Below are 25,802 nucleotides of genomic sequence, written 5' to 3'. Positions count from 1 at the left end.
AGGGGAAGGGGAGAAAGGGGAGGGGAGGGAAGGGACAGGACAGGGCAGAGCTGGCAGGTGAGCCCTGCTGTGCGATGCGGGAGTTAGGCTGATCTCTGCCAGGAACGTTCTCACGAGGGGGTCAGGGAGACCCAGGCAGTGAGCCCTTGCCTGCCGTCACCTCCACCCAGCGCCCACGAGACCCGGCTACGTAGGGCAGGCCGGCACCTCTCCTGCTCTGCTGCCTTGGCGGCCCGGCCCTCGCCAGCTGGGCCAGGCTGGGCAGGGGAGGAGGAGTGAGCCCAGGCCGCACACCCACCTGCTTGATGCACTGTAGTCGGTCATTGGTCTGTTGGATGTGCCTGTCCATAGAATTCATTCTGGCCGTTTCACTGGGTTCTACCCGAGAGCCATGAACGTTGTCCAGCCTGTGAAGACAGAGGAGAGCGGGTGTCACTGGGGTCGTGCCAGGCCCGACGGCCTCACGGCCGCTCTCCAGCCGCAACGCGGACGTGCCGGCCCCAGTGGCTCCCGGCAGGTTCCAGGGCCCTTTCTGAGCTGCGGCGGCCTCTGTCCCAGCCGGCCCTGCACCGGAGGGAGGAACTTCGGCCACAGCTGCCCAGCCCCCGGGGAAGCCCACCTGGGCTGGGAGCAGGAGTTGCTCCTGGGTGATCTCTGGGGATGACTCACGTGAGCACTGCGCAGGCACGGCCACGTGGGACACGACGTGAACTGCACATTCGGCACACAGGTTACCACACGCGCGTGCGTGTTAGGGGGCGGTGGGGACGGCGACCCCACCTTCCGATTCCCAGTTCAGGGCTCAGCCTACGTGACGTGGCTCTGTGTGCGCGTGCACACGCGCAGGGGTCTTCCCACGTGACCCTCACTGCGTGTGTGGGGTACGTGCAGCATCCTGTCGTGGCACCAGGATCCCCCCCCCCCCCCGCAACCCCCCATGCTTCAGAGTTCTCCACACTACGGACCACAATTCCATTTCCCCCTTTGCCTTCCTGGGAAAGGAGAAGGGCGGGAATTAGCGCCACCCCTCCCTTCAAGACAAGGAAACTGAGGCTCAGAGGGGGAAGGGAGTCACCCATGGTGGCACAGGTGGCCAGTGTCAGAGCCCATACCAGGAACTAGGGCTCCGACTATCAGCTCACGGCTCGGGCTCACTTCCTGAATGGCTGTGGGCCTTGGGAACTTTAACAGGAGTGTGACTTCCTTCCGGGTGGGGAAGCTGAGTAAATGAAGGCAACCCTGTCACCTTCAGAAAGGCCCTGGGGTCCTCAGGCCACTGGGGGGGGGCACAATGGCAAAGGCAGAGATGGAGAGAGAGAGACAGAGATAGAGACAGAGAAAGAAAGAAAGAGAGAGAAAGAAAGAGAGAGAAAGAAAGAAAGAGAGAAAGAAAGAGAGAGAGAAAGAAAGAAAGAAAAGAAAGAAAAGAAGAGAAAAGAAAAGAAAAGAAAAGAAAGAAAGAAAGAAAGAGAAAAAACTGGAGAGAGAGGAGAGAGTCTACCCACTGTTCAGGGGTCCAGGTCCCTGGGGCAAAGCAGAAGTCAGCCCATGGCTTCTGGGTTTGCTTTCGGTAACCCAGCGGGCATTTCAGGCTGCAGACACATGGTTCAGACACAGAGTGCTGAACAGAGGCCCATGGCCCTTGGTTTCTTCTGCTATCCTGTGACACTGCCCTCCCAGAAGGCCCCTCATCTCCTGCTGTGTCACCAAAGTTCCCATTTACCAGGCACTTTGGGTAGGCTGGGCCCCTGCATTCTCTCCTTGACTCTTCGTGCCCACTCTGTAAGACTAGAATTATCCTCTTTTTACAGATGAGGAAACTGAGGTCCGAGATCTGCCAAGTCCCCATGGCTAGTAGGAGACTGGACTGTGTCTGTCTGTGCCTGTCTGCTTCCATGTCCTGGCTCTCTGCCCCCAGCACGAGCACCCTGGGCTTGAGCGAACGACCAGCATGGTGTGTCCAGGCCCAGTCTTGGGAAGAAAGGCCTGGTTGTCTTCCAAGGAGCTCTTTGCTACACAGTTCCTTCAAAGCACTTCTTACCGCTCCCTTTGTACTTGAAAAGGCAACTCATTTGCGTGGTTCAAAAAAATCAAAGCCCACGAGGGTATCCAGTGAAGTGCTGACCCTGTCCCCAGCCCCCAGATGGCCTTCCTGGGAGGACCAGTGTCACCAGTCTCCTGAGGGTCTCATCTTAGAGAAGCAAAGAACTATGGGTACTGTCCCCTGCCACCCCTTAAGAAACACATAAAACGATAACGTTCTACACACACTACTTGGACCTTGCTTTTTCCCTCTTGATAATATTTCAAAGTTTATTCCACATCAAGACATAAAGAGCCTTTTCATTTTTTAATGGCTGCACCGTATTCCAAGGTACTAATGAATCCAACGAAATTCTGAAATTTATCCAACTAAATTCTGAATGTCCACCCCTGCCAGGCACTGCTCGAAGGCCTGAGGCCCCAAACGAGGCCCTTCTGCTCAGAAGGCTCACACTGCAGACCGAGTGATGAGGCCCGAAGCCGTCTCCAGATTCATTATTGCAAACAGTGTTGCAGGGTCACCTTTTGTATTGGTCACATCGCCCACGTGTGAATTAATCTAGAGAACATACTCTTAGGAGTGGAGTGTGTGGGTCCTTGGGGCATTTGTACTTCTGATACATGCTTTCTGGGGTCACTCTGCCTTAGAACTCTCCCACAAAAAGGTAAATGTAGGGGTAGCGCCCAACATTTATTTTTTCTACCTTCGCCCACCAACATCCTTCCATCCACCCCACCTATCACACATTTATAGTCCCAGATAGCCAACTTCTCTATACATCGTTGTCCGTCTACATGCCTGTCCGCCCATCTGTCTATCCATCCACTTACCCACGCATCCATCCCAACACCTTCAGTCTACACGTACCCATCCAGGCACGCTTCCAACTCACCCAGTAAATGCTTTTCAATATCTGTCTGTACTGTGCCGGGTCTTCTTGCTAGATCTATCGGCCACGGAGAGATTAAGATAATTCTTTTATGTTCATGGCACTCTTGGTCAAGTCAGTAGTCACTCTGTCTTACCCGCTAGGCGACTATTTGTTGAGCTCCTTCTAAGTGAGGAAACTGAGGCTCAGAAGTTTTAGTAGTGGCAGCCAGCTCCAGCATCCTGGCTTTCCCATTAGAACCTAAACTTTGGTGCACCGAGTAGGGAGGGGCTGGGGGTCCCCGCTGGAGACTGCTGCGGTGTGGCAGGTGTGTGTCATGGGAGAAGTGTTGCTGCCCTTGCTACTCCTGTCGGTTCCCCAGGCAGGGGCTGAGTTTCTCCTTCTGAGTTGACTCCTACAGAGCCCCAGCCAGCGCTCACTCCCAGAGGGCTCCTGGGGCCAGGGACCAGCCATGGTGCCCAGTCGGCCAGCAGGGGGCGCTGTTGGTGAAGCTAAGTGCCCAGAGGGCTAGAAACCTGCACTGTGGGGCTCTCTCTTTAGGGCCCTCTTCCTCCGCAGTGAGCACCCAAGTGCCCCCAAATGGGGGGGGGGCGGTTTCGCGCAGACTTCTCTGGCTTTCTAGGTCTTGGATTCCCCTTTTGTAGAGCAGGATGGTGAGTGGGGATTAGGTGGCCTCACAAGACTCTGTCTCTAGGTAGACTTTTCCCAGGATGCACACAGTATTTTATGTAGGGTCAGGGACCTAGTGGGGCCTTGCTAAATGGTTATTGAATGACCGATATGTTGTTCCTGGAAACTGAGGGGCACTCAGCCCAGCCAGGGAAGCTCTAAGCAGGCATCAGGAGCCCAGACCCACCTAGGCAGCCACCTTGGGGCCCAGAGGCTTTTCTCCTTGCTGAGTGTCCCCCGGTCCTGGCCTGGAACACTGGTGAGACTCAGGGTGGGTGGCAGGCAGCAGGAGAGATAGCGAAGATCATGGGGACAACTGCATGTCCTATGTGTCTTAATCTATAGAACAGAACGTCCAGCTGATGAAGGAGACACTCACAGGTGAGGTGACATTGAAGATCAATGGACAATTGGGGTTATTGACCCCAGGAATGGATGGGGCTGGCAGCTCCAGCCCCCACAGAAAAAGGATGAAGGCGTGGAAGGCTAAGAGTCTTGGGTGTGGAGAGGCGAAGGAGTTATGACAGGCAGCTCATTGAGGAGCAGTCTGGAATCCTCCATTTGTCCTGGACCTGCCATGTTTAGGCACCAGGTCTGACCCTGTGCATTGGTAATTTACTTAATCCTAAAAGGCTCAGAGAGGGGAAGCAACATGACCAGGGTCACACAGCCAGGAAGGCGTTGGGCTGAGAGTCAAACACTCTTTCTATCCGTTAATGCGGTTTTTTTCCCACTCCTCCAAGACTGGAGTCAGAGCCTCCTGGAAGTCCCCACTCGAGCTGTGTCTGGGCCCAAAGAGATGTCCCCTTTTTCTACCCAATCTGTCCAAACTCATCCACTTGCTAGCCACCCCCCCCCCTCCCCCGCCCCTTGCAAGGAGTTGCCTGCAAACGGGCAGCGCGGGGGGCAGTGGCCATGTGCTCAGTGGCCAGCAGAGGTCGCCCTCCGCCGCGGGAGTGTTGCTCCGCTGGGCTGCAGCCTCCCTCCTCAGAGCTTGGGCTCCTTTAAGCCTTTACAAGTAGCTACAAATCCTCCGTGGCTGCAGCTCCAGTGCCCTCGGTGGCCGGGCTCCCTCCCAACTAGAGATCCCTGGCGTGTACTGGCCCTGGGTGCATCCACAGCCCCAGCCCGTCCCCGGCCGCCTGCCTATCTCTGAACGGGCAGTGGGCTCAAGCAGTGAAGCCCCCAACCCCCTCTGGCCCCAAGCCCTCTCCCTCCTGGTCTGAACAGCCACGTGCCTGTAGGAGTTGCAAAACAAGTCAGCTTGGGGAGGGGTCTCGGTGGGAGGCGGGGGGGGGGGGGGGGCCCTGCTCTGCCTCCTTCCTCCAGGCCTCCGTTTTCCTCCCTGTAAAGCAAAGGGTAGCCAGCCTTTAAGGGCCCCTCCCACTTGAACATTTTAGGATTTCTGTGTCAGGAGCTCCAGCTAGTTGGGAAACTCTATCTCAACAAGTGTAGAATGTCCGACGTTAACAACTACGTAAGCCCGTCCCAGGGCAGCCCCAGGAATCCCGGGAGGGAGAGCCCCTGTTCCCGGGGACGCTGCCCCCTCGGCCACCCACTCTTCCTTGCGTCCTGTGCTCAGCCTGGCTTAACACGGCGGATATGTTCTCTGCCGGTGACACGTGAGCCGGCGTGGTCTTCTGACTCCCAGGTAGGTCTCGGAGGGCCAGGCTTCTATGCCACTCCTCACCACCTAGCACGGCGCTGGCCCGTTGCCCCTCGGTTGGTGCCTAGCACAGAGGGCTGATTGGAACTAGGGGGCCGAGAGACGCAGGAGGCCCTCGTGTGGCAGGACGGGGGTGGGGTGGGGGGCGGGAGAGGGGGCGCAGAGGGAGACAAGGGCAGAGTGGGACTGGAGCCCATCTGGCTGGCTCCCTGAAAACATCATGGCCCTTGGGGCCCCGTGGCCCTTGGCCCTTTCGTCCCTGGAAACAGGGAGTGGGGTGCTCTTCGCTGCCCCGTGGAAATGTGGGGTGCTGAGGCCCTGGAGGCAGCTCCGGAGGGTGGTGGGCCAACATCAGCCACGCTGGCATCGGGATGTTTTATTTTTCACTTTTGCAGCCAAACAAGTCAACTGGTACCCTTGACTCACAGGCACCCAGGGGAGGCGCATTTGCGGACGTGTGTGCGCGCTCGCATACATATGCACCCTTTTTGCACACTCAGGTGTAGGCGCGCGCACACACACACACACACACACACACTCAAGTGCTAGCGCAGATGCACTTGAGCACACACATCTCCTGACAGCTTGCACAGGCAAGTGGCGGGGTCCCCAGGGGAGCTGTGTGAGCAGTGGTGTGCAGAAATGATTCAATCACCATGCACATCTGCAGCTCAGATCCCCTGGGGCGAGCGGTGCTGGCAGCAGGGACGGGGGTTGGGTGGGGGGGGGAGCTGTACCTACAGCCTGCAGAGCAGAGGCTGCGTTCCCAGACATGGCCAAGGCCAGTGAGTTTGGGACAGCCTGGAGGGAGAGCCTGGGGGGGGCGGGGCTAGGGGACCCATCCCAGCCAGCTCCTTCACCAGCTCTCCAGACTCCAAGAGGAGCAGGTGTCACGGATCCTGGCTTCAGCAGGGACTCGCCAACCTCGCACATGCGTGTCAGTCTAGGTCCTCCTCACTACTTCAGCCACGTCCTGTGTCCTCCCCCTGTACCCTGGACTGTGCTCTGAAGATCACACCTCCACGTCTTTGCCTCTGTCCCTCAGCCCAGAATTCCTGGTCCCCTTCATCTATCAAGTCACCGTCTTTGTTGTCTTCTACCAGTATAGCTACTCACTTCCATTCGAATGCCCCCGGTGTACCTGTCACGCATCATCTTGGTGGTACCAGACCAGACCAGTGGAATGTCTTTGTATCCGTCTGCCCCATCAGCTGGGATGTTTTCCGGTTACAGATTCCCAGACCCCAGCCCGGGGCCTGGTACCCAGCAGGTGCTCAGCAATGCTCATTAGACGGATGGATGGCCATTGCGGGCATATACGTGACCCAGAGTAGCACGAGCTGAAAACCCCAAGACCCAGCCCTCATCAGAGGGATTCTGCACCAGGAGAGGCTCCATGAACCCGGGCCACGCTTCCCGAAGAGTGGCGGACCCCTGGTGGAACAAGGAAGATCTCCAGTGGTCTGCCGTTTTTGCAGGGACGTGTTTGGACTAGCACGATGATCACTGCTGAGTCTGGGGGTATTATTATTTCGGATAAGGTTACATTGGAAAGCAACAGCAACGTGCGCGGATTAAAGAAACATAGCATACGTGGGATGAAAGTGACTCGGGTTAGGGAAGCACGGATGTAATCTGACACCCTCCTCATCTTCGAGGCTGCGAAGGAGAAGAAGCTCAGAGAGGTGCAGGAACTGCCTGTGGTCACACAGCGGGTGTCCCCTCCGCTCCTTGCAGCATGCACTCGGCACACTGCTTGCTGGTAGGGGAAGAGAGGAGTGGTGAAGCAGAGGCAGTCAGAGGAGACTGACTTTGTGCCCCAGCCCGGGGAAGTCGGGGAAGGGCAGAGGGACAGGAGATGGGAAAGGGAGAGGGAGGGAAGAGGCAGCCCCAGGCAGCTGACCGGGACCAGCTGCTTCCCATTCTTGGCCAGGCAGCTGGAGCAGGCCCCTGCACAGGGTGAGGCCCCCCGGGTAGGGGGGGGGGACCTGAGAGCCAGACCTTCCTGGCTGTGAGTTTGTGGGAGGCCCCGTTATCTCCTCGAGCCTGGCTTCTCAGCTGTCCAACAGAAAGGCGTGGCCCCCTCCGCCCCGCTGGGCTGAGGAGCTGAGAAAGGGGACAGTGTTCTGGAAAGGGAAGTTCTGATTTGGACCACAGCTCCTCCAAATCCAGTCGGTCCCTCCTCAGCTCAGGGAGTGCCCCCTTGCCAAGGCTTGACAAAGCTCCGGCCTCCTGGCCACACAGGGCAGGTGCTTTGGCTCGGCACTCGAGGCTCCTGGAAGGGTGGACCCACTTCTCTCCATGACCCAATCTCCTAGCACCGCACCCCGTCCCCCCGTGTCTACAGGAACACCCGTGGTCAGTGGTGGTTAATGGGACAACACGATGTACCCTCGGCGTGCCAGAGTAGGGGCTTCCTGAGGGACAGCCTGTTCTGGAACCCAAAGGTTAATCCAGAGGGAGGGACAACTCACTTGGGAGAACATGTGTCAACACTGCCCTGACCAAAGTGCCAGCCCCCTGTCCCAACCCGCACCGTGCTGGGAATCCCAGCTGCATTTGGGTGTGCCTCATCCCTCCGGAGCATGTGATGACGCCCAAACCCTCCTGCCACCCCCCCTGCCCCCCATCACACTCCAAATCCATGACCTCATACTGAACTTTTGACAGCTTCTCTACCCAACAGGCAAAGGAGGACCAGATTCAATCCTGGACAAGGTCACTGGGTTTTCTCTCATCCCCAAGGCCACGCTGCCTCTGCTTTTCGTTTCCTAAAACAAAGAGCCTCTAAACAAGTATTGAATCTGTATGTGCCATTCAATTCTCTTCTTGCCCCACCTTATGCCTCGGAATTCCACACCCACTGTGGTGTTCCGATTGTCCGCACTGTCCTACAGATGAAGGAACGGAGGCTCAGAGAGGTCCAATGGCTTGCTCCAGGTCATGCTACTGAGAAGTGCCAGGACTCGAACCCTGGTCTGAATACAAACCCCGTGGTGTTTTACCGCATCATGCTCTCCAGGGGAACGTGGCAGGCCTTCCTCAACTAGACTCTTCCTTCCCTGGCCCCGACTGCCAGGGCAGACAGGTGACTGTCTGCCGTGGAGAGCCGAGGACAGAGTCATGCACGTTGCTGCCTGGTGCCAGGCCCGGGCCGCAGACTTTCCCTGGGACAGTGGTGCTCATGCAGTGGCCTTGACCTGGCTCTGTCTTGAGGCTCTTGCCTGCAAATGCAAAGGCTCAGGTGCCATCGGGTAGAGAAGAGAGGCATGGCAACGATTCTCTGAGGGCCCCTGGAGGACAGGGGGCGGGATGAAGCTGGAGATGGTGCCAGGACCCCCTGACCACCAGCTGGAACCTTCTAGAAGGTTGTGAATACCATGCAGATGTTCTTATAGCTCTGGCTCTAGAAGACACAGAGGCGTTCTCCACTGCCCTCTCTCCCCCCAGCTCCTCAAGGCTCCAAAGCTACCTGCCTGGCATATTCTGCCTGAGCTCCAGACGGGCACGGCCAAGGCAGAGCCAGATAGAACCAGATGAACCACTTAGGACCACTTAGGACCTACTTAGGACCTCTTAGGACCACTTAGGACCGTGAGTTCAAGCCCCGCATTGGGCTCTGGGCTGACTGCGCAGAGCCTGCTTGGGGTTCTCCATCTCTCTCTGCCCCTCCTCTGATCATTCTCTCTCTCTCTCTCTCAAAAATAAACAAACAGAAAAACAAACAAAATGGTCCTCATGTCTTAGATCTAGAAGGGATCTGGGCATCTGCTCAGGCCTATCCTAGTATTTACAGATGAGGAAACTGAGGCCCAGGGCAGGGGTAGGGGAGGCGGTGGAGCAGAGCCTTGAAGGCCCAGTCTGGGTCAGAGGTGGGGTCAGGGCTCCTACCCAGGCCTCAGGAGCCCTAGATGCCCTGAACTCGACTCTCTCTGCCCCTCACCACGTCTAGACACTCCCTGCAGAGAGCCGGGGCCAGGCCTGTGGATGCAGAAGGCTCAAACAGGGGCCTTCCCCGGGAAGCAGGGGCTCCGCTCCCACTGGCCAGCACCTGTGGTTTCTGTGCAGAGATTTTCAGCATCCCGGCTGGGCTGAGGCCGGTGCACCTGACCCCACGAGTGCCCCCTTTCTCCCAAAGGCCCGTAGAGCAGGGGGTGAGTCGGCTGGGTGTGGTGCCCGTCGCCTCATCTGTACTCAGGGCATTTCTGCTCCGAGGCCGCTCAGGGACTGCGCCACCCGCAGGGGGAGCAGGGGCCTCGTCCCTGGAACCCTCCAGGCGCAAAGCGGGCATCCCACAGGCAACCGGCAAACTTGTTTCCTGGCTGTCTGCTAAGAGACAAAAATCCCCCTAGGTGGTCCGAAGCCGCATGCTGACCGGCGCTCTAACCGTGCAAAGGCACTCCACGGAGTACTCAGCGCGGGCGTCAGAACTTCACCTGGCCCTGTTGTGCCTCATCTTACACGGGCAGCACAGCTTAGCAGTCAAGGTGACCGGGCGGCCTGGGTTCAAATTCTGGCTCTGCCACTCCCTGGCTTCTGTGACCTGGGGCAAAATATTGCGCTCCGGGTGCCTCAGGCACCCCCTCGGTAAAACGAGAGTGGTGATAACAGTGCCCATTTTCATAGGCTGCTGTGTTCACCGAGCTAGTGAACGGGAAGCACTCAGCACAGCCTGAGCCCATGAGCGCTGGGTCTGTACCAGGCCCAGGTAGGCTTTATCGTCTCCATCACAGGCAGGAGGAAACCGGGGCCAGAGAGGAGCCGGGACTTGCTGGGGGGTGGGGGGGGTGGGGGGGGGAACACACACCACAACCCTACACACTAAAGATCTTCAACCTTTTTTTTTTAAACTTATTTTCAAAACTTACTCAAAATATCTAGTTTTCAATCTAGCTGCAGCAAACTTTTAGGCAGAAATTCAGTTTCTGAGGCACCCGGGGGGCTCAGTCAATTGAGCGGCTGACTTTGGCCCCGGGTCATGATCTTGGAGTTCGTGGGTTTGAGCCCCCGTCAGGCTCAGTGCTGACAGCTCAGAGCCTGGAGCCTGCTTTGGATTCTGGGTCTCCCTCTCTCTCTGCCACCACCCCCCCCACCCCCCACTTATGCTCTGTGTCCCTCTCTCAAAAATAAATAAATATTAAAAAAAAAAAAAGAGGGGCGCCTGGGTGGCGCAGTCGGTTAAGTGTCCGACTTCAGCCAGGTCACGATCTCGCGGTCCGTGAGTTTGAGCCCCGCGTCAGGCTCTGGGCTGATGGCTCGGAGCCTGGAGCCTGTTTCCGATTCTGTGTCTCCCTCTCTCTCTGCCCCTCCCCCGTTCATGCTCTGTCTCTCTCTGTCCCAGAAATAAATAAAAACGTTGAAAAAAAAAAAAAGAAATTCAGTTTCTGCAACAACAGAAGGGGCTGTGCTCTGGATGGGGTAGGGGCGGGGCTTGCTCTCACACAGGCAACCCTGAGAACCATGCCCTGGGCTCGAGGCTGGGTGTCTGAGGACGTGGCTGGCTGAGGCATCCCCTTGCCCACTGATCAGAACGTCAGGTCGAGGAGCTGAAGGGATCTGTCCTAGTGGCAAAGGCCAGTGGTGGAAAGTTCCAGAAGGAAGGTGGATCAGGTTAGTACTTGACAGCACGTGCGCTGGGCTCTGTTCCTCCTGGGCAGCAGTCTGGATGCCCATGTGAAGTCTGTCCAGCGAGTCAGCGTTAGGTGATGGAGGCAGGGAGAGCAGAGGGGAAACACTGCCAGTTCTGGCAAAAAGAGGGCGGTGCCCTGCCCACCCGGGAGGAGGTGGCCTGGGGTCTGTTTCTCAGAAATAGGGCCCTTGAGATCCTCCCTAAACAAAGGATGCTCTGGTCTCATTAGCTGGAGAAAAGCTGTGTATTCTACCCTCCCCGGCAGATCACGAAAGCACTCTTGTACATGGGGGCCTCGCAGAACTTGACTTCTCCCAAAGTTACTAGATTGCAAACCACTTTTTTTCACTAAACCCATTTTAAAATCCCATAGAACTAGTTTCCCGGGAACTGGCCTTGAGAAATTCGGACCTAAGGGGAGTGGCTGTAGGGTGAAGGCCCGGACAGCAGGGAGAGAACCCGGAGGAGGAGGACACAGCGGAGGCTGGGCGGGCTGGTAGGCTGAGGAAGGGGAACCAGAAACTCAAGTGTCTGTGGGAAGAGAAGCCACAGGCATCGGTGTCAAGATATGAAGCCCTCCATCCCTGAAGCCTAGGGCCCTGGATTCTGAATCCAGTATCGCGGCCAGTTTCCAGAAGTCACTGGTTATCATGATACACTCAACCAGCTCCTGCTCAGCTCCCAGCCCCCAGCAAGGCTGGCCCAGGTCAGGAGATTGGCACAGGCCGGGGCAAAGGCCAGAGTTGGAAGGTCACATGAGCTGCCTGAGGCAGAGGCCAGTTCCTTCTCGCCCCACCCAAGCCAAGACCTGCAAAGGTAGGGCACAGGCCGAGGTGGCCCAGAAGGCCAGAGTTCAGAGAACTCCCTGAGGCTGTGGGGGAGGGGAGCCCGCTGGGAAACCTCTGTTCATAGCTGTGAATAATAATGAGAACAAAACAGGTATCATTAAGTATCTACAGTGTGTCAGGTAGCACGTTTGGCGTTTTATGCGAATTATCTTTATAATAATATAACCAAAGATAGGAGTGATTAGCACCACCTATAGATGGGAAAACTAAGATAGGAAACGAGGAAGGATCTCACTCAAGATTACAAAATGGCAGAGCTGGGATTCCAACCCACATCTGTCAAGCTTCAAAGCCCAGCCATCCATCCCCTAAGCCAGGCTCCCTCTGCACCATCCTGGGGCTTTGCAGATGGCCCAGCCCCAGGTGACCTGCAAGAGGCCTTGAGTTCAGCCATCCCCCAGGGTGCTGCTCTGTGCTAGCCTGCACTGGCTGTGCCCAGCCCACAGTGGGACATGTGCACAAGAGGTGTCCGTCCTCGGTGGGCTCCTGGCCTGGGGCAGGGCGGGGGGGGGCGGGTTTCCCAACCGTATGCCAGCACACCTGCAGTGCTGTGGACACACAGTTGGCCTCTCTGGGCCTGTTTTCTCAGCCCTCGACGGATGGGGCTGATTGAGATGTCACATACTTCTCCAAGCACCCCTAAACCTCAGAGGGTGGCCGAGGGCACTCGGCATTTAGGGAGCACTCACCATGCCCCTGGGCCTTTCACAGGTTAGCTCACTTAGTCCTCACACTGACCCAAGGAGCTGGGCATCATTGCTCAGATTTTACAGATAAGCAAACTGAGGTCCAGAGAGGTTATACAACTTACTTAAGGTCACACAGCAGGGCAGTGGGGTTGCTGGGATGGGAACCTGGGTCTGACTATTTTCAAAGGCCTCGCCAGCCTGATGCAGGGCTAGAACAGATACAGGGGAGGGGTTCTGGCCAGGCCGAGGCCTATGTCACCCTGTGACCATAAGCACTCAGCCCTTGGACTGTCTTGGTGAAATGGAGGCTGGGTGAGGTGGTTCCTAAGGCATTTTCTTGCTTTTTTTTTTTTTTTTAATGTTTATTTAATTTTGAGATTGAGAGAGAGAGAGAGAGAGCACGCGCATGGGAGGGGAGGGGCAGCGGGAGAGGGAGACACAGAATCCAAAGCAGGCTCCTGGCTCTGAGCTGTCAGCACAGCTCAGCTCGAACGCGGGGCTCGAACTCACAAACATGACATCGTGACCTGGGTGGATCATGACCTGATGCTTATCTGACTGAGCCACCCAGGCACCCAGGCACTTACTTGCTTTAATGCTCTGGCAGGAGGCTGGGGGAGAAAGGATTAAAAAAAAAAGTGAGATGGCATCCCTATATTCTAGAAACCCAGAATCCAGGTGAAGGCAGACGAGCTTCCCCAACCCACCTGCTGTCAGCACCCACCATGGAGGCCCAACTACGGAAGGCTCAGGGCTGGGCTGGGGGCATCCCCACAAGCTTTCTGGAGGAGGAAGGGTGGAGCCAGGTCCCAAGGACCAGGGGGCTTGCCCCCCCACAGGGCCAGCGTGACTGGCAGAGGGCTAAGCAGTGGGGGTTGCTAGGATGGGGCAAGGAAGGCCTGTCTTTATTTTGGAAATACAACCGCATCCCAGTCCCCTCCCCCCTTTTTTTTATTACATTTATTTATTTTTGAGACAGAGAGAGACAGAGCATGAACGGGGGAGGGTCAGAGAGAGAGGGAGACACAGAATCCGAAGCAGGCTCCAGGCTCTGAGCTGTCAGCACAGAGCCCGACACGGGGCTCGAACCCACGAACCGTGATATCATGATCTGAGCCCAAGTCGGACACTTAACCGACTGAGCCACCCAGGCGCTCCATGCCCAGTCCCTTTTGGACCAGGCCTGGCCAGTCAGTCGGGAAGGGTGGCCTCGGGGTCTTTCTTAAGGTAGAAGGTACTGAAATGAACCAGGACGCTCACAATTCATCTGCTTTTTAATTAACTCGCCCTGCTGCCTTAAGTGATTCCCTGCTTACGCTCATTCTTTTGAAAATTCCAAAGTGCTATTTCTGACCTGTGATTTACTATTGCCGTACGTCTCTATAAGCAGTGTTTTAGCTTAAGTGGCAGTTGCATATTAATTACAAAGTTAATTATGTGCTGTGTAATCATGCTGTAATTCATTAGTTTACTCTACACTCTTAGAGCCTCATGCTAATAGCAAGATCTGACAGAGGGTTTCAGGAGTCACCAAGAAAGACCTGTTGAAAATCCAGCACGGGACCGCCGGGGACTGGAGACGGCCTCAGTGTCTCCTCGGGCCCCACCTGCCTGAGCTGGGGCTGGGTCTCGGGCCCCTTGACGCTGTTCTCACATGGACGGCATCACCTGCACCCTCACTGCCCAGGGCTCCAAAGGCACATGGCCCGGAGCACAAGCTGCCTCACAAACCGTCCTCTGCTGAGGAAGGTGGAAAAGCCAGCGGGCTCCTGTTTGTTCCCCGCCTCGGAAGCGAAAGGACAGGAACAGAATTTGCTTAAAATTACTTATGGAACAGAGAGTCACTTCCAGGTGGAAAATTAATGGCTCAGATCATCAAAACAAAGTGGCCCTGATAGCACTGACCCTGAGGCAGACCTGGGAGGGACCTTGGGAGGAGGTCCCAGGCAGTTGTTGGGGGGGAGGTGCAGGGCGAGGGGAGACCTAGGCCCAAGAGGGGCAAGGGGGGTATCTGGGATTTGGACCAAGGTCCCTTTACATCCGTTCCCTTCAAGAGCATTCAGGGCTCTTGAAAGTGAACGCTGGCCACATTTCTCTTTCCCTCTTTTCCTGTTTTGCTTTGTCTCGTAATAAAATGATGTGTGGGGTCACTGGGGCCTGGCTGTGAGCCCTGACTCCACTCCTTAGACAATCTCAGGACCCTCTGAGACCCAGGTGCCTTGCCTGTGCAGCCGGGTGAGAGCTCCCTGCCTCCAGGCACACGGTGGCAAGACAGATGGGAAGGAAATGTGGGCACCTCAGACCCTGCCCCTACCTGACCGCTTCAGGTCTTCCCAGGGGATTCTTGTCTAATGTTTTCAGTTTTTCATCTTTGAGAGAGAGCGGGGGTGGGGTGGGATCTGAAGCGGGCTCTGCACTGCCAGCAGAGAACCCAATGCGGGGCTCGAACTCACGAACTGTGAGACCATGACCTGAGCTGAAGTCAGCCTCTCAACCAACTGAGCCACCCAGGTGCCCTTGGGGGTTCTTTTCGAAGAACCATCTCTGCCTGGGCCCCGAGTTGTCAGCCACTGAGGAATCACCCTTGACCCTCCAATGGCATTTAAAAGTCAATGTGAGGAAAGCCAGGCCCATTCCAATCCCCCCCCCCACCCCTCCCCTGCAAATCTGCAGATCAAATTTCAAGCCGCGAGGGGACACGAAGGCTATGACCTACCCCGGACATAGCGATCTGGTGGCTGAGACCCTCTGCTTTCCAAATATAAACCTGCTTGTTTTATTTCTGCTGACAGCTGAACGAAAAAAAAAATGTGGAAGTCCTTCCCCTTCTGGCTCCAGTCAACAAGAGGAGAGAAGGACTGAGAGCCCCAGCTGGCATGGGAGGAAGATAAATAAGAAAAAACAAAACATGTCCTTGTGCTACAGTGGAATGTTTAAAAAAGAGGTGAAAAGCACAAGGTCAGGGGCAGATTTCATTTTCTATAATTTCAGAGGCTCAGGGAGGAGGCGGCATGCTGCCGACTCAACAGTTTCGGGGGAATCGGTTTTGGAGGGAACTCGTTTTGGGGAGGGGGGAGGGGGGTGTCTTAACAGCCAAAGCACTGTGGTTTCCTTTCCAGGGAACACATTGGTTTCCCTGGCAACAGAGAAGTCCAGCCTCCAAAGTTCTGCCGGGAGACCAAGGCTTGGCCTGGGATGCTCCCAGCAATTATCCACGGCCGAGGCCTCAGCATCCTGCCTGCCTGGGCCATGAGCTGGGTGGGAGAGGTGCAAAAATGTCGGTGTTGCAAAAATGTGGGCACCAGTCCCCGTCTCTCGCCCCACCACCCCCCCCCCCCACAGTCGTGCAAGGAGCCACTCATCCTCAGATCACCACTTTCCAGGGCTTTATGACGGAGCAGGTAAAAAGTGCCAGAAACAACTTGGAAATGAGCCTGAGTCTGAGGGCACCCAAGGACCCTGAGGGCGCAGTGAAGGCTCTAGGGTGGGCGGCCGATGGCCCAGCAAGGCCGAGCCTCCCGTCCAGCACACTTTGCAGCCGGGGGGTGGCTGGCACCGGGGAACTGTACCAGAAGAGAGCAGGTCCAAATTTCTGAGCTCGTCTCCCTCCTCCATCTTGGGTCGCTAGAGTGGCTCCACACGCAATTCGTGGATTTTAGGGCCCATCTTCCCAGGGAGGCATATTTAAACATCTGGCCTGGGAAGACGCCGTCTGTGGGCTGGGTGTGGGAGGGAGCTGGGGGCAGGCGGGAAAAAGGAAAGGAGGCGGAGAGAGGCCCTGCCATGGCATCCCAGAGCACTTATCTGGCCGCCCAGCACTGGGCTAAGAGCACCACACACATCGTTTCATTTAATTCGTCCTCTACTTGCCCGGTGAGACAGGCACAGTTATTCCTCGCTGGAGGGAACTCAGGGGTCAAGTGACCTGTCCAAGGCCACCCAGTGAGAGGCAGGCTTGTGAGCCACACCTGCCAATCCCGGTGCCAGGCAGCGAAGGAGAGTGACTCTGGCTGGAGATTTACTCCCCTGGTGGCGGAAGGGACACAGAAGTTCCGAAACTCACCCCTCTACTCCCCTCCCCAGAGCCTCCCTCTGCCTCTAAACGTTCCCCAGGAAGACAGGCCTAGGAGCAGAGCCACCTGCTCCGAACCAGCGGTAAATGTTCCCCGAGGGCCCGATAGCGTGTCCTTTATAAGTTCCATCTCCCTTATGCCCAGTCAGCCCCGCGAAGTAGGTAGTAATAACCCCTTTTATAGATGAGGGACTGGGTACTCAGTAGCATGCCGAACTTCACAGCTAGCAAGAAGCAGAACTGGGATTCAAGCCCTAGTCTGACGCCAAAACACAGATATCCCTCTCTCTTTATTCTTATTTTTAAGTAGGCTTCATGCTCAGTGTGGGGCTCGACATGGGGCTTGACGCGGGGCTCAAACTCACAACCATAGGATCAAGACGTGAGCTGAGATCGATAGTCAGACGCTTAACTGACTGAGCCACCCGGGCACCCCTACAGATATCTCTTAACTAATGATGAGGAGGAAGAAAAGCTAAGCCTTCCAGAACCCGTACCACATGCTTGTGATGTTTAAATCATTCTGCACATGTTAACTTATTTTATTCCTCAGCCATCCCTTGAAGTACGTGCTATAATTGGCTCCATTTCATTGATGTGCAAACTGAGGCCTGAAGCTCTGTAAACAACATGGCTAGAAAGGCATAAGGCCAAGGTTTGGTCCCAGCCAGGCAGACTCGCGCTTACACTAATAACTCATATAATGTGCGGCTTCTCCAACCACTGGGGCATCCTGTCTCCCACCCTTGACCCCTTTATTCTGGTTGGTTCTGGGAGCCTATAAGGCCGGGCAGCAGTTAGAGACCTGGGTTTTTCCCTTCCTAGAGCTCAGCTCCCTGGAGAGTGCCTTCTCCCACCCTGGGGAACGGCAGGCGGGACCCGGACCGCATTTCCGCCCGTGTGTGTGAGTGCGCGTGTGTGTGGCCTCAGGCCCACGCTGCAGCCAGGGTGTGCACGCAGCTGATTTATAACCCTCAGAGAAAACAGAATTGCAAATCTCACCCACAAATCTTCCCTATCGAGGTACTTGTGACAGGCAGACATGCCGTGAATTCCCAAGAACAGGCAGGGCTCCCCCCAGCCTTGGCTCACTCACAAAATGGGTCCAGGAGAGCTGGCCGGCTCAGCCCAGGAGTGGCCGCTGACCTGGTGGCCCAGTCCTGCTCATCAGAAATGCTGGCCCGTAGGAAGCCCCAGGAGGCACAGGTTAGCTATCCCACGCCCTCACCCCCCACCCCCGGAGGCCCCATCACATGTCACACCACAGTCACTGGTCAGACGGTGAGAAGCAGGGCCCGTTAGCACCTGCAGAACCAAGAAGGGGGACCCGAGCAGACATCTATCGAACGTGGATTGCTCCCCTCATTGTTCTATGCGATGTGCTTTAGGTTTGTCTCATCTGAAGCAAGGCTCAGGGAGGTTATGTGACTTCGGCTCAGACCCCAACACAGGCAGCCTGATTCCAGAGCCTGTGCTGGGAACCACCCCATCGTGTTCCCTCAACTCTTCAAAGCCTATTGGAGGTCCCTGGGCCCTGTTCCTGGCACACAGGCACTCACTCCGTTTCCCTCCAGAGTGGATAACGGGGGGCCCAGGTTGGGTCCGGTTGGGGTCACCCCACTGGCGTGTGAACCGCCAGGAGATGCTTCCAACTTCTGTACACCCCGAACCAGGGCTGCCATACTCCAGGCCTGGCTCACGCTATCCCTCCAAGCCCAGCTCGAAGGGGTGCTGTTGATGGCTGAACAGCAAAGGGACACGTGCTCTCTTCCTCCAGTCTTGCCTTGCAGAGCCTTCCCGGCAGCCGGCATGGTGGCTGCGGCACACAGCACTGGACCACGGGACCCGCTACTTGGGGCCTCGTGGAGGCCTGTGACGGCCCAGTCAGTTCTGCTGCCCATAGACGGGAGGACGGGTGGGGGCAGGGCATGGGGGAGCTGCCACCCGGCGGGAGGTGGGCAGCTGAAGGCGAGGCAGACCTACTCCGGACTCTGCTCTAGTCTCCTGTGTGACCCAGGCTAGTCCACTGCCCCTTTTTTTTTTCTTTAATGTTTATTTATTTATTTTGAGAGAGAAAGACACACAGAGAAGGAGAGAGAGAGCGTGAGTTGGGGAGGGGCAGCGAGAGAGGGAGGGAGAGGATCCCAAGGAGGCTCCGTCCTGCCGATGTACAGCCCGACGTGGGGCTCGATTTCACCAACTGTCAGATCATGACCTGAGCTGAAATCAAGAGTCAGACGCTTAACTGACTGAGCCACTCAGGCGCCACCCCCCCCCCCCCCCCTCCTCACCGCAACCTTTCTGAGCTGTGTCTTTTCTATCTGGAAAATGGGTTCGGTTTGCCTGCATGATAGTTGTGGGAGGATTAAATTAAATGAGTATGAGAGAGCCCGTGACTCTTGAGAGGCCAGGCACACACAGACATCCACACTGCACACACGTGCACACATAGAGCTGGGGTGACCCTGGTTACAGGAATCCCTGTCCCAGCCCAAAGAGCACTCCGCACCAGGCCACCCTTTCCGTGAGGTGTCTCTTGGGGTTGGCATTGGGGCGAGAGTCCCGGCTCCTCCTCCTCCAGTTCAGACTCCCTCAGTCCCAAACCTATAATCCCTGGCAGAGAAAATGACAGCTTTGCCCAGCGGCTGCCCTCAGCCGAGGGCGGGGAGCTGGGCGGTAGCCGTGGTGGTGGCTGGGAGGTGGGCCCGGGACACACAGCCCCGGAGTCAGGGGAGGTCAATGGAGGGGACAAATGTCATGGGCACTATGGGCCTTGGGGCAGGGGGACGTGGATGAGAGAGAAGAGGGGGAAGGGGTAGGCACAAGGCCCCAGGGCTGGCCGGAGGCCGGCCCTCTGTAGGACGTGATGCAGGGAGGGTCAGCAAGGGGTCATGAGCCTGGGACCAGAAGCACAGGGAGGGGGGACTTCTGCACGGAGGCTCAAGGCACAGGGCCTGGGACCCTGAGGCAGGCTGGCTAGGTGCCTGGAGGCAGCAAGTCAAGCATGGCCCATGGTTTGGGTTTGGGGTTTGGGAAGCTGCAAACACACTGATCCCTGGGCTCTGCGCTGGCCTCCCTGGGATGGATGGGGAACCAGCATTTTAGAATGAGCCCCTGGGATCTGCCTGCAGCTGAGAGCCCCTGGGTTTCCTCTGCCCCAGGGAGGCGCTGGGGCTTCCCCTGCCTGTGCTGCCTTCCCCTCGGCACCGCCCTCCATTTGGCAGGAAGGCAAGGCTAGAGCGGTGCCATGGACACCCCAACCACATCTGCCGGGCTAGGCTCCTCACCACCTGTCTCCTGGGAGGCACGCGGCCCATTTGTGGGAGGGGCCCCAGGACTGTCTCCGTTTCCTAAGGCCTGGTCAGCAAGGCTGGGGTCAGCCCCGGAGCACCCCTCCTGGGCCCCTCCCCACTGAAAACAGCTGTCAAGGAGCTAAAATGTTGGTGCTCTCTGCCTCCCCTCTAAGAAGTGGCAGGGAACCTGTTCCCAGCCCCTGGAGCTGCTGGGCTTGTGATGTAGGGCCATGCGGACCCCTGAGCCATGTCCATGGGGAACAGACGTCCCAGCCCAGGCCATGCTGCCCTGACTGTCAGTGGCCTTGGACAAGTCACATGCCCTCTCTCAGCAGGAGGAGGTTAGACTTGGCGATGTGCAGGCTGCAAAGGAAGGGCATTCAGGTGGACAGAACAGCCCGAACAGAAGCTGGACGGAGCGCAGTTGGAAACGTGCCCAGGCGGACTGGGCCAGAAGATTGGGGGTGAGGCTCAGTCTAAATTTAGGGTTAGGAGCAAGGGTGAAACGGGAATTGGAGTCAGTGTGGGGTTTCTCTGACCAGTGTTGCCTAAAGGCAAGGTCCCTCGTGGGCACTCAGTACTCCTGGGCAGGGGCCCTCGGCAGCCGTCCCGGCATCTCTGGATCATGAGGAGGGACAGGCAGAGGCAATCTGCTCTAAGAGAGGCAGCAGTGTTTGCTAGAGAATAATCCAGAGGACCAGCTTGGGCTCCCGCACCACCAGGTGGCCCAGAGGAGAAAGGGGGTACATTCAGTCTCCCTTGGACCAGCCTGAGCACAGCCTGGGCCTACCTAGGGGTGCTGTTCTCAGACTCAAGGCCTGGGGTGACAGGCCATGAGGCAGGTGGGACGTAGGCCCCGGGGAGGGATAAGCCTGGCTTATCAGGGTCAGGGCCATGGGGACAGCCCAGCTCAGGCCTGGAGGCACGATACCTTCCTGGGGCCTCCACAGGCATAGACTATGTTGGCTCAGGACTCCCTGCTGTCATCCCCACAACCACCATCACCCCGACTTTCCTGGTGGATATTTGAAGATCCAACCTCTTTGGAGAGGGTTATGCTTGAGGACAGGGTCCCCGACACGACACCGGTCACACAGGAGTCCTGGGGTGTGCAGAGTCTGGCACCCTGAGGCATGGAGCCCCAGGACTGGTCCCAGCTGGGGAGGGGGGCTTACTGCTTTCATCTGGCTCCCGACCTCCCATCTTTTCCCTCGCTCTCGACCTCTAGGATGGTGCGAGGCACGAGCCCACCTTCACCCTCGGCAATCCTCCAGGGAGGGGACAGATGGACAGCCAGTAGTACAGGTGGACCAGAGGCCACTCAGCAGAGGATGGGGCCTGCCTGCTTCTCTGGGTCCCAGGGTGGTGATCTAAAGGCAGGGGCCCAGCGCAGGGTCGGGCGGCACGAGGAGCAATTGTTTCTACCGCCTGCCCGCCTGGTGCACCTGCTCACCTGCTGCCCGGTCCCCACTTGCCATGGCCTTGCCAGCCCCTTCCCTGCCCCCTCTCGGCCCGAGATGGCTGTCGCCATGGCAACCCTGCTCATTCAGTCCGGGATAATGAAGCCAATGTGTTTTTCATTTCCATGAGCGGGAGTGCGGAGCAGAGCAGGGGAGGGGGCTCTCCCCTCTCGGCCCCTCCTCTGAGGGAAGGCAGCCTGGAGAGAGAGGGTGTGCGTGCGGCCAGACCAGCAGAGGCACAGACACCCATGGGAAGGGGGTTGGACCTGGAACCCCAAGCTCTCAGGCCACCACAGCAGCCATGTGGCTGGACAATGCCAGCCAGAATGGCAGCCTTCTCTGGCAACACCTAGACCAGGAGAAGTGGCTTGGAGACAGGCAAGGCAGGGCTCCACCTCTAGCTGTGTGACCTTGGGCTAGTGACTTCACCTCTCTGGTCTCCCTTCAGTAGAAGGAAGTTCACCAAGCATTTATTGGGTCTCTTTCGAGTGTCTGGCCTTCTGCTTTCCCCGGAGAACCTGAAAAGCCCCAGACAGAGCCCTGGTCGTCCAGGAGTCCACAGGTGAGCAGGGGGAGTTTGGATCAGGCATGTTTCTCAACTGTGAAAACAAGGCCAGCAACTCTTATCTGTTGCCACCTATCTCTGAGTTACTATTCAAAGGGGAGGTTGATGTGAAGTTATGCATGTGAATGTGCCCGGTGCACACAGTAGATGTTTTATGTGTCTTCAAACTGGGTCCCGGTCCCGCAGCGCAGACAGCAGATGTGGAAGAGATTCTCCTATGTGAGTCAGTGCCTGAGGCTGCCCTAACGCCTCTCCTTCCTACAGACTTGCCCATTCAGTTGGAGGTAAAACCGAGGCCTGAGCAGGGCTGGGCTGGGCACAGGGGCAGTGGCTTTGACTAGCCTGCACCATCAGTGGCAGGGCTCATCTGTAGCCCAGACGGGAGACAGAGCAGGACTGTCTGGGACACCCACGGCCCCCAGCCGTACCCGCTCCTCCAGCCCCTTTCCAAGGGCAGGAAGCCAAAAGCACTCACGCGGAAAACTCTGGCCTGTCTTCCCCCTCCCCCCCCCCCCACAATAATTCAATCACCTTGGAGGCCAGTGGCCCTCTCTCCTGGCTGGGCTGACAGATTGGAGGGGGAGGGAGGGGGAAGCATGCAGAGGGAGGGGTGGGGGGTACCAGGGAAGCCAATGTGGAAAAATCAGAGCAAGTCTTGAAAAATGAAGAAATAAACCTGCCAGGAGGGAGACAGTCTCCATCCGTCCTCCATAAAGCTGTCTAAGGGCCACCAAGGACGTTGGTGGGTGGAAGGGGCCGGAGATAGCTCCTGCTGGGACCCCTGCCGCCCCCGCCCAGCCGGACTCCAGCCCGTGGCTGGTGAGGGGTTGGAGAGGAGGGGGGCCTGGGGAGGCTGAGGGTTAGGAGGGGCAGGAGTGTGGGAGGCACAACGGTGGGGAGAAAAGGCCTGGGAACAGGGGCCTTTTGTCAAATTGATGAGCCAATACCTGCACATAGTAGGGACTCAGCGTGGGACTGAATAAAGGAAAGAATCTGTCTGCAGGCAGCTGGCGAGCAGGGCTGACTAGCCACGAACGAGGACTTGGCTGAAGCCCATTCGCCCATTTCACAGATGGGAAGGGAGGTCAGACGGGCCCGAGGTCACATGCCGAATCAGAGCCGCTTGGGTTCTCCACCCCGAGGTCCATGCCAGGGTGCCTTCAGCATAAACTCCAGGGTTGGGGGCCTCTCTCCACTGTGTCCCCACCGATGCCACATCACACCCAGGCCGAGGACCAAACACACCTGTGAAGGAGGATATGGCCCTGGCCCTGTTCCAGGTCCTTCCACGGAACCATTAAGAATCACAGTTTCTAGGGGCGCCTGGGTGGCTCAGTCTTAAGCGTCTGATTCTTGGTTTTGGCTCAGGTCATGATCTCACAGATTCGTGGGTTCGGGCCCCATGTCGGGCTCCGTGCTGACAACGCAGAGCCTGCTCGGGATTCTCTCTCTCTCTCCCTCTCTCGCTGCCCCTCCCCCACTCATGCTGTCTCTGTCTCTCTCAAAATAAATAAATAAAATAAAATAATTTAAAGAAAAACCAAGTCATTTTCTAGGAACACTGAATGACCCCGAAACCTGCTCATGACATAAGCTGAGTCCAAAAGAGAAAGAACAAAAAAAAGGTCATAAAGTCACCAGAAAGAAATACACCAGAATGTTGGTCAGCATGACCAGCGGTGGGGACGGTCACGGACAGTTTTTATTTTTCTTCTTTCAACTTTTATGGGACTTTCAGGCTTTCTACAAGAAGCGTGCATTACTTTTACAGTAAGGAAGAAAGGGGCATTCTTAGGCTCTCCATCTTGACTTGGAACTCTGGCTGCAGGGGGGAGCAGCTCTGCACAGGCTCACACGCTCGTCCGCCATGACGAGCCTCCCGCCCTGGCCTGCAGGCCTGCTGAAGTCACCGCAGGCACGAAGGAGGGGACCACCGCCGCCCTCACTTCGCTGCGTGACCGGGCGAGTCCTGTCCCTCTCTGTGCTCTCGTGTCTCCTCCCCTCGTCTTTCTTACCTCACAGGACGGGTACTGAGGGCTAATGCTTGAACTCAACTTGGAAGCCCTCATGATTAGGGGGACAGGGCTTCTCTGAGTTGGAGGGACGCTGTCTGGGGCAGAAGGGGCAGCTGAGGTGCCTCCAAAGACTGGGCAGGCCGGCGCAGGGCGGAGGAACGGCAGAGCAGCGCCAGGAGGCGAGGGGCCAGCTCTCGTCCCCTGTTTACAGTGGAAACACAGACTTGAAAAGGTTTCACTTTTCCACTGTTTTTGTGGCGGTGCTGTGGGGAGCAGGGCTTCCTGAGAGCGAGGCCAGCTTTCTAAGGCCACACCGAGTCCAGCCCCGCGCTGGCCTCTGACAGGAAACATCATGTTTTCAATTTACGGGTCCTTGCCAGGCGCTCCACCAGCCGGCTGTGTGGGGAGAAAACTTCCAGGCCTGGCTGCAGTTGGGAACCCCTGGCAGGCCCGGTGGAGCCCCAGGACCCCAGAGGGGACCCCGTGGGATCCCCAAGTGGCCTTACTCCAGAACAACTCTGGCTGCAGGTGCCTGGCAGCTGATGGGGGTTTGTTAGCAGGTGATGTGCCCGGTGATCCCACCGCACAAGGCACAATCCCTGGCCTCCTGGCTTCCATGTCGGCGAGCCCTACTCTCTTGATAGACAGATGGGGAAACTGAGGCCCACAGAGGGAAGAGGCTTCCCAATGGTGAAGCAAGAATGACCTCTAACCAGATTGGAAGATTCCCAACCAGACTGGAAGATTCCCAACTGCCAGGGGGGAAGATTCTCCCCCAGGCAAAGGGAGACTGTCCCCTGTGACAGTATTGACCGATGATCGACACCACACGCCTACAAGCGGGCACCGTGATCACATTTGAGCTCAGAACAAGCCTGTGATCTGTCTGACCTTCGTATCTTGCAGATGAGGAAACCGAGGCACAGCGGGGTTTAGGAACCTCTCTAGGATCACGTCGTGGGCAACCACGGAGCTGGGGGCCTCGTGCTGTGCTGCAAAATCCCCTTCTCCACCCCATCCCAGGGCTGCTCTCGGCTCTGTTCCTTGCTGTTTGAAGCTGCCCTAGCCCAGGCTGGCTGCAAGCCTCCCACCACACAGGTCCTGCGGGTCCCTCCCCTCTCCAGGTGCTTCTGGAAATTCCTGGTAAACTGCAAAGTGCCTGTAGCAGGGGTGTGCATTCAGCCAGTGGGCACTGAATGCCTTGGTCTACACTGATGGGGAGGAGGCTGCGTCCTGGCACCCAGGAGGCCCTCCATGCTGACAGCCAGCCGCCCTGTAGCACGAATGGGCGAGGGGACTGTCAGGAAGGCCTCGGAGCTCAATACATCTCTGCTCTTTCTCACCCTGCTAGAATGTCACTTCCCTGAGGGCAGGGGCCTGGTCTCCTGCTCACTGATGTCTCCCAAACACTCAGAAGAGCGCTGGTACACAGGCGGTGTTAAATAAACGTCTGCTGAATGACTGACGGAGGACGGTGGTTGGGCAAGAGGCTCTGCTCACACGGTGGGTCTGGAGAGACCTGGCGGCTCGTCTCATCAGCCACGTATTTATGACATTTCCAGGGGAGGAGGAGACGTGTCCCCGCCCGCACCCAGCGGCCCCAACCCAATGCTCCATGGCAGCTCCCACCCTGGCCCCTCTGCCCGGCGTCCTCCCTGCGCCCCGCTGCTCGCTCTCTGGGCAAATTCCAACACTAGACAAAGGGCACATTTTCAGGGATCATAATCCCTTGCTTGTTTGTGTTTTTCACCAACTGTCCCCTCCCTTCTTCTTCCTATCCAGGGCATTCCTGTTCCCAAACGGGAGCCACCTTCCAGGCGAGTGATGGCCAGGCTCGCACTGGCTCCCAGGAGTCCCGTGAGCTGGGCCAGGGAGGCCCGCTATAGACACGGACACAGAACCTTCTCAGCAAGGACAACATCAAGGCTGCCAAGGGGGCGGGTGCTCGGGGCTCCAGCTCCGG

General features: G+C 57.3%; 1 protein-coding gene across 9 annotated transcripts in view; it reads right to left on the bottom strand.

Annotated features, from left to right (window-relative positions):
- Positions 1–25,802, bottom strand: part of ZMIZ1 (zinc finger MIZ-type containing 1) — a 230,427-nt gene that overhangs the window by 106,077 nt on the left and 98,548 nt on the right. For all 9 annotated transcript variants that reach the window (XM_043596687.1, XM_043596695.1, XM_043596690.1 and 6 more), the window contains one exon: positions 299–407. In XM_043596687.1, coding sequence (XP_043452622.1) covers positions 299–358 — 60 coding nt within the window. In that variant the 5' untranslated portion in view covers positions 359–407. The remainder of the gene's footprint in view (positions 1–298; positions 408–25,802) is intronic.

The sequence above is a fragment of the Prionailurus bengalensis genome, chromosome D2 (genome assembly GCF_016509475.1).
Source record: "Prionailurus bengalensis isolate Pbe53 chromosome D2, Fcat_Pben_1.1_paternal_pri, whole genome shotgun sequence".
Lineage (NCBI taxonomy): Eukaryota > Metazoa > Chordata > Mammalia > Carnivora > Felidae > Prionailurus > Prionailurus bengalensis.
Note: the sequence above shows the minus strand (reverse complement) of the source record. Positions and strands in the feature narration are given on the sequence as shown.